The sequence below is a fragment of the Austrofundulus limnaeus genome, unplaced genomic scaffold, assembly GCF_001266775.1.
Source record: "Austrofundulus limnaeus strain Quisiro unplaced genomic scaffold, Austrofundulus_limnaeus-1.0 Scaffold145, whole genome shotgun sequence".
NCBI classification, from domain to species: Eukaryota; Metazoa; Chordata; class Actinopteri; order Cyprinodontiformes; family Rivulidae; genus Austrofundulus; species Austrofundulus limnaeus.
The window spans coordinates 1,078,595-1,086,880 of NW_013952547.1; the positions used below are offsets into that span (position 1 = coordinate 1,078,595).

Below are 8,286 nucleotides of genomic sequence, written 5' to 3' on the forward strand. Positions count from 1 at the left end.
TAGTGTGTGTATGTTTGTATATACAGTATATGTACATACATACATATATAGTCAGGGTAAGGGTGTCAAAGTGTGTGCCTGCAGCTACTGTTGTCTCTGCTTTTAAAAAAAGATCCAGTTTGTCTGATGCGCCTCCATCCAGGCCCCGGTGTGAGACTGACTCATCGTGAGCCCAGGGGAAGTGACGCAAAACCWTTTTTGTTTTCGCTGTAATTCAGGCTGTCCTTCACTCCTGCCAGGACCACTGCACACGTCTCCAGGATTAACAATTGGTGTGCAACCCGCTGCTCAGAAACATCACAGTGGGAGGAAATAAAAAGTCACCCAGCTGTAAAATGAAGACCTAAGATTACACAGATTTGTCTACAGTTTTTGCCTTTTGGGTGCTGGATCAGATGGCCCAAACCCGCCTCGGTGGCTGCTCTGAAATCCGACATACTCTGACCTAAATTATCTGTATTTCTAAACCCTTTTGTTGTTTTTCCTTCATTTCTCTATCCATTACTCCTGTCAGCTGTTTCACTACCTGTGCCTTGTGTTTCTACAGCCCATGAAGCCTCTGAAAGCCACAGCCACCACATCCCAGCCCGTCCTGACCCTGCAGCAGATAGAGACCATCTTCTACAAAATCCAGGACATCTTCGAGATCCACAAAGAGTTCTACGATGCCCTCTTACCCAGCATACAGCAGTGGGACGACYGGGTCACTGTGGGACATTTGTTCAAGAAACTGGTAAGTCTGATGTGGCCGCAGGACTTCAACCCCGCCCCCCACCCCCACCTTSTCTTTCACAGGAAACACGTAAATGGTGGTTAAAAGGAGAACTGTTCACGAGGCCAAATTTAGGTGGTGATTCACTGGGTTTGTGTTTCCAGGCTGAAGTCAGCACAAACGTCACCGCCTCTGGTCTGTCGCTTCTCTGCAGAGTTCTCAGTACAGAAAGTAACCGTGTCGTTGGTGTGTGTGTGTGTGTGTGTGAGGTCACAAAGGCTCTGAGCCTCAGTAGTTTGTTAGTGTTAGATCAGTCCAGCTGTATGTTTGCTTTGGAAAGGACCATAAACGTGTTACAGTGAGCGCACATCCAGTTCAGAAACACTTCACTTTTCATCCCTTTCCATATACTGTGAAAAAGCTACAGTTTTGACTGAACATAAACATGTCTCTTTAGCTCATAGTGAGTCTGAAGGCTGATGGAAACTGAATATTGTCCAAGAATGTTTGTGTAACARGAAGCTTTACAAACCTGGAAATCCTATCAGGGTTTTATGATTAGGTGACAGTTAAGTCTTCATTTACCAGGATTATTCTTCATCCATAGCACCAAGAGAAACAGTGCTGRTTCTTTGGTTTGAAATGATCTTTGTTGTGTTTCATTAATTCTTTTTTCTGAAACAAAAATGAGAGAACTTCAGTACTCACAGCTGGTAAAAGGCAGATGGCTCCAGATGCCGGAGGATGTTAGGATGTTTCACATTTTTTTTCGCCCAGTTGTTCACATTATATTTTAAAWGTGATCATCTGAGGCGACTCGCATGCACAGAAGATGTGACYTCARGTGCAGCTCGCTGTGTTTACCAAAGCAAATCTGGATGCTATGTACGTTCGCATCGATTCTGAAGTTACTGTGCAATCAGAGCCCATTAATTTATCTGCTGTTCTTGTTTTGTACAATGTTTACATTTGAATTTTGCTACTTCCTGCCTATTCAGGAGCAGAATCACACTTTTTCCTGTAACAGGAGTAACTGAAAATAGACACAAATATGGATCCCATCCTGCTAGTGTTGATGTGATCCAGCACGTTGGTATACCACCGTTAGCATCATGCTGGTGTAAAGTCTCAGCCATCCAGGACTTGACATTTTTAAAGGTTTACAAAAAGACGAAGCAACTGGACMTCTGTAGCTTAGGATGATTAGGGCTGGATATTGTGAACAACCTCACAATTCAATTAGATTTTAATTCAATATTGACTTAAAAGGTTTGAAAGGTTTAAAGGTATTGATAACATTAATATCTGGATTGATGTATACTCTGACCTGAATGATGCAAAAGTCAGATAAAATGAACCTGACCATTCAGAGTGAGGATKTATATCAGATTTAGTACCACATGTGGAAAAGACCTGGGTTGTATGCAAAAATAAAAACCCCAAAATTGGATTTGTCACTTTCAGACTGTTAAAATAAATCCAATATGAGTCACYTATGAGCAAAAATCTGGTTTGTGTTACTTTTGCCTGCAGTGTGAACCTTATTGTCCTGGAGCAACAGGACAACCATTTACCAGTTGCTTCCTGTTAAATGGTCGTGAGTTAATCGGATGTCTGTCTCATTATGAAAGATCCTGTGAGAGTTTGCCAAGCCATGACTGCAGACTTGTTTTGACTAGAGCACAAGAGAAAGTGTTGTTCCAGCCCTGTCCAAAACTTAGCGTCTGCTTTGAAATGAGGAAAAGAAACAACAGTGAAGCTGTAAAATCTGTCTCATCTGATTGTCTGTTTCTGCCAAGTCAAATCTAGACACATTCYATTTCTTTATTTAGAAAGCCTGAGTTTATGTGAAAAGCTGAGATGGAGATTGAAACCTTACTTGAATTYAGAACTGTGAATGCTGTATAAATTTTAAATCAATCTAAAGCTTTGGAATTGGCCTGTCTCTTTAWGAGACTACTACCGTTTCAGACACTCCCACTTCAGCATGTCTTCACAATAGTGCTTCATGGGAGGGCTGCTCTGTGGGGCGGGAGCTCAGCTGGGGACTGAGCTCCAGGGCGGAGCTTTGGGCAAATAGGCGGAGCTTTTTACCAGCAGGTGCTCAGGCCGCTCCACATGTCTACCACAGGAGATTCAAGGATTTCTCAAACATGCATGAATGAGTCAAAGCAACACTCWGGATTTGTTTTTAATGAGGGAATAAAAAAAATATAAAAAAAACTTAAAAGTTGGGTTTTGCTTAAACCCCCCCCCCCCCCCCCACCTTAAAGGAGACATATCTTGCAAAATCCACTTTTTTAGCTGTTAAATACATTTTGTTGTGGAATCTGGAGTCTATGAGTGCAGAAAATTTTAATTTAGTGTCTCTTGGTGAGAGACTATAAATCTCTACTTAATATGTGCCTCCCTCCAGTAGTGTAAGAATAATTGTTTACATTTCTAGCATTCTATTGCTGACAAAAAGGAACCACCCCCAGCAGTTGTGATCAATGAGATTATGTGATTTGGGGCCATAACACCCACATAAACCTGAGTTTTTTAGAGTGTGATTTTGTGAGCAAATCAGCAGAACCGAATAAACTCATTTTCTTTCCTGAGCACACAGACTGGGAGCTTCACAAATCAGCTGAAAGTGCTGTACAAGCTGATGTGTAACAGCACAAAAAGGAAGATGTAAATATCCTAAAAGTTCCGGAGTTTCTCTCAGCAACACTTCTTTTTTTGGATGGCATTAGTCYCACCACCAAGTGTCAGCTATTACTYAACTCCTCGGCTCCCATCTGTGCCACGTAGACGTGRGTCTGCGGCACCAAAACATTTAGTCAGAGCGGCGCTGGGAGAGTACAGATGGCAACGGAGTTAAATGTTTTGCTCCCTGCTGCTCATTGCCAGCAGCATGGAGGCGACCAAAGAGTTTCAGAACGATGAGCACAACAAAGGATGGAAGCCAACAACAGCTTCAGGTCCTCAAACGTCCACAAACAGGAGCTGAGCTGCTGGCTGTGAATTTAATCAGTCAAAACAAATCTACAAGCATAAAGTGGAAGTTAGATAAATGTACCTAAASACTGGGACTTATCATTCTGTGGAAACCTAATGAAGAGTAAGTATCTTACCTGTTGTAGATAGCTCTCTGAATGATCTTCATTTGGATGAACAGAGTTTAGTTCTGACTTGTTGACAAGCTAATGACCAGTGACTACGACGCTTATTTTTACAAACATGATTTTTGCAGACTCTTCATTTCTTCGTCACACACACACACACACACYAAAAAAATTCCCATCTCTAATTTCACTCTGATCTTGTAGCCTTCAACTTTGATTGTGTGCTGAAAAGGTTAATAACATAGGAAACTGTATTCAAGAAAACAAAGAACTTAAGTGAAAATATTTATGCAAACTAAGCAGGTTGTTTCTCTGTATTTAGAGATAAAGAATATTAATGTGGATTTTCTAACCACCTAGGAGTGTGGCATTAATTTTTTTTCTTTAGATCAGTGTTCCCAACCTTTTAGACTTGTTTACCCCCTGAGGCATTTTGTCATACCACTAGTACCCCTTCAGTCAAACGTAATGATGATTCTCCTAAACTATAACGTACTACAACTGATTATTAAATGAAAATTTGTTATTTAAACCCCTAGAACGTTTAATGCTCAGGCATTTTATTTTTTCCAACTCTAATTCTCTAACTCACCCAAATGAGCAAATTCTGTGAGATTCCACGTTTTATACTGGATTTCATTTTGTGTTAATTCCATGATTCCGTCTGCAATTTCTGCATTTCGGAAATCATAGGGCCCTACAAATCTCTGTCCTATTTTTAGTTTTATTTTTTGCACACCTGGGAAGTTTTTCCATATACCCCCTGTAATATGATCATGCACCCCTASTTGGGAATCACTGCTTTAGATGGTGTGAAGGACTGGAGGAACTGTCCAAGGTCCTGAAACTACTGAAATGTTTCAGGACTTTGGACAGTGTGAAAAGCTGGAGGAACTGTCCAAGGTTCTAAAAATACTGGAAAGTTTCAGGACTTTGGACAGTGTGAAAAGCTGGAGGAACTGTCCAAGGTTCTAAAAATACTGGAAAGTTTCAGGACTTTGGACAGTGTGAAAAGCTGGAGGAACTGTCCAAGCTTCTAAAACTACTGGAATGTTTCAGGACTTAGATAACCAAAATGTCAAAATAAAAAACGCAAAATACCAGAAGTAAAACAGGCCTTAGAATAAGTCATCTTTAACCATTTATAGCGGTTCATGCTAGCTAGCTATAAGACATCCAGCAAAAAAAGTCGTATTTGTACTATAATAAACAGTTTAACACGAAATTAATGCTGCTGATCTCTGATTTTTTTTTTAAGTTTTAATGAGGTTTTTGATATTTGAATTGCTTTAACACGCAGCAATCTGCTCTGACTTGCCATTCGCCTGTCAATCTGGTCAGAATTAAACTCTTTCTTTCCAAACAAAAGTTATGCAAAGAGTTATCTACAGCAGGTTAATTGTGCACATCAGTATCACAGAAACCCCACTATGAAACTATGAAGACTGAACTTCCTGGTGTCCATATAAGGAGAAACGGGTCATTCTGTTCCTGGCGGTGAATTCTCCTGAGCTGCCACTTAGTCTGGTTGTGTGAAGTGTTGTTGCTGTGTTTGAGCTGCTACAAAAACAGATTTCTGTCTATTTCTGACCGCCTTCAGCTCTGTCCATGACAGTGTGTCTAAGCAACATGATAAAGTGTTGAAATGCTGGAACGTCATTCTGCCTGATTTGTAGTTTCCACTCAAGCTGCCAAGTATCTATGTTTGGAGCTTCAGTGGTCAAATATAGTGATTTATCTACTTTTTATCATGTTGTGCTTTAACTAAATGTATTTCCTGTCATGATAAGATTGTGCACAAAGAGGGCTTTGGTTTGGTGACCTCCAGTCTAGACATCCCAGTCTACTTGTCCGATCTGTTCTTTTTGTGATAAGAGCTTAAAAATAGTCCACAACACAGCTGCATCATCTCTTAAACGCAACAAAAGATTGAATAATTGTCTTAACTTTCCACTTTTGTATCTTGAAGGCAAGTTCGAAGAGGAATTAAAACGAGGAGCTCGAGGAGTTTTAAGAACAAAACCAACARGTCTGACTCATGCAGTCTATTCAGCTGAGTCTTAACAGTCGCTTCTTTGGTCTCTGCGTTCAAACATAGCTGAAGCAGGATGCATATTCATGCCCTGCTGCTCAGCAGCTTGTGTTACAATGCACACACAGTTCTGCAGGGTACGGAACGGAAGGAGGACGGAGAAAAGACGGACTTATTTTAAACACGGGGAATTCACCGGAAACACTGGTGGTTTGGCATTATGAGGATGTGATTGGTGCAGATTAAATGTTTGGAGCTGTGTGTGTGTGTGTCAGCTCTGCTTTAGGCTAGCAGAAAGAGCTTTTTTATTGGAAACATGTAGCATATTAGAGGGTAAAGTGAAGTTGGACTGACTATTTGTACTTTATTGAAAAGGAAATCTGTGAAGAAGTTTTGTCAGGAAGTATAACTGTTAGGTCTTCAGGATAAATGTGCAGTAAGTAAAAGAAACTGGTTTGTCAACTGACTGAAACCAGGCATCTTCTTGAATTTCTAAGCAGATGTTTACCAGATGTACCTAGCTTTAAAGCTGATTAATTCTTGCTCCATCCATCCTCAGTATAAATGTCTTCACATCAAGGCTTGGATGAGTTTGAACTTTTTAAATCCTGGTTTATATTTGACAAGATGTAAGACATCCAATCTCATTCTGGTGGTTGTGAGATGTTCTTATTTGCATGGACATTTATACTCAACGAGAAACTGGGAGAGAAGTCCTGGTAACTCCTTCCAGTGCAGTACTCATCACGCGCCAACAGGAACTACACAGCGAGAGCATGGCTTGCAGAGATAAATGAGCCAGTATTTTATTCATTTAGTATTTTGGCCCCGTTTCCTTGGTTCAGGGAACATGTCTGTATTCTGCCATGACAAGGCGCACTCCCTCCCTGAGCTGCCTGTGTCTCCACGCTGTCTCCTCCGTGCACAAAAGATTGTCCAATTTCTGCCTTCACAGTCTTTTATTATCTTTATAAGATTTATTTAACTTTCTTTGTGAGTTTTTCTGGAACAATTGTGGAAAATGATTGTATTTCTTACAGCCTCAGACAGCCTCAGTGGAGCTGTTGAAGTGAAATGGGAGCTGCTTTTCCACATAAACCCGCCCACAAAGTCCTTGACCAATCACACAGTACTTGGCTCGTACCCTGCAAGATAGTAATCGGGTCCCAATACTCACACTTCCACCCTTGTGTCCTTCAAATGCACATTCCCGCTGAATGGTTTGAGTGCGTAGTGTGTCCCAGTTGTCCGGCGTGGTCTTTTGCCCCGCCCCCTTTGCACCCTTGATCCACACATCAGCTAAGCCTGCATCCAAGCGGACTTTGGCGAACTGTATTACCCACAATTCATCGCTGTATGTGACTTGTTGTTGTTGTTGTTGTTGTTGTTGTTGTTGTTGTTGTTGTTTAGCTGTATAAAAGCCAAAATGGCGGCTGGTCTCGCTGTTTTAGTTGTCGCAGTTACGACGCAGAAGTGCAAGTCGATGACGTAATGCCTACTGTGTCAGTTCTCCAGTTTTTGCACATTGTAACCTGCACACTCGAACCTTTCCGTGCACTTCAGCTGAGTACACACCTCATAGAAGGATGTAGGGCGTAGTGCATGTATTGGGACTGGGCTAATGTTTCTAGTGTGTGTGCTTTAAACCAGTTCTTGGAGGCGATATGAAAAGAAAAAGGCAGTTTTTGTCACGCAGCCACGTCAACGAAACACAATTGCGGCACTTCTTTTGAAATATAAACCAGGCTAAAGCTTTAATGAAAAGAAAGCTGAGGTTATTGTGTTCAGCAGTAGCACGACCTCAGACACCTCTCCTACCAACCTCGGCTCTCTGGAGTTATAACTTAAACAATCCTTCACAAAACTAAGGGTCGGTTTAGATTTTATTAGAAGTTTATTGTTGGTTAGACCTGCAGGCCTCCAGTGTTCATAACACCGTTGCTCGTCTCTGAACTGGAGCACAGATTTGAGCACATTTCACCTGTCCTGTCCTCAATCCGCTGACTCCCTGTACGCCGCAGAATTCTTTTTAATATTCTCACGCTGACTTATAAATGTTTGAACAGTCTTTCCCCTTCTTATCTCAGAGACTTGCTTTGACTCGTGTGTTCCTCTGCGGGCCTTGAGATCGTCTGATCAGTTGCTTTTGGTCGTCCTGAAAATGAGGCTAAGGCTCAGAGGAGGTTGGACTTTTTCAGTCGTGGATCCCAAACTTTGGAACAAGATGCATTTAATATTAGACTGGCTTCTCTTTAAAAACACACATACAGTTTACATACACTTTAATTTAACGCAGTGTGAGCTGATTAAATGTTCACTGTTTATTTCCTTTTCTCGTGTTTTTTTTAATAGTTTAGTTACTAGTTCAATAGCTTTCAACCTGTTGTTTTTAAATCTGCTTCATAAATACATTTACGTTACTTGTTTTTTTT

The 8,286-nt window shown here is 41.1% G+C and overlaps 1 protein-coding gene across 4 annotated transcripts in view; it reads left to right on the forward strand.

Moving 5' to 3' along the window:
• Positions 1 to 8,286, forward strand: part of abr (ABR activator of RhoGEF and GTPase) — a 131,531-nt gene that overhangs the window by 68,661 nt on the left and 54,584 nt on the right. For all 4 annotated transcript variants that reach the window (XM_014016459.1, XM_014016460.1, XM_014016461.1 and 1 more), the window contains one exon: positions 548 to 733. In XM_014016459.1, coding sequence (XP_013871913.1) covers positions 548 to 733 — 186 coding nt within the window. The remainder of the gene's footprint in view (positions 1 to 547; positions 734 to 8,286) is intronic.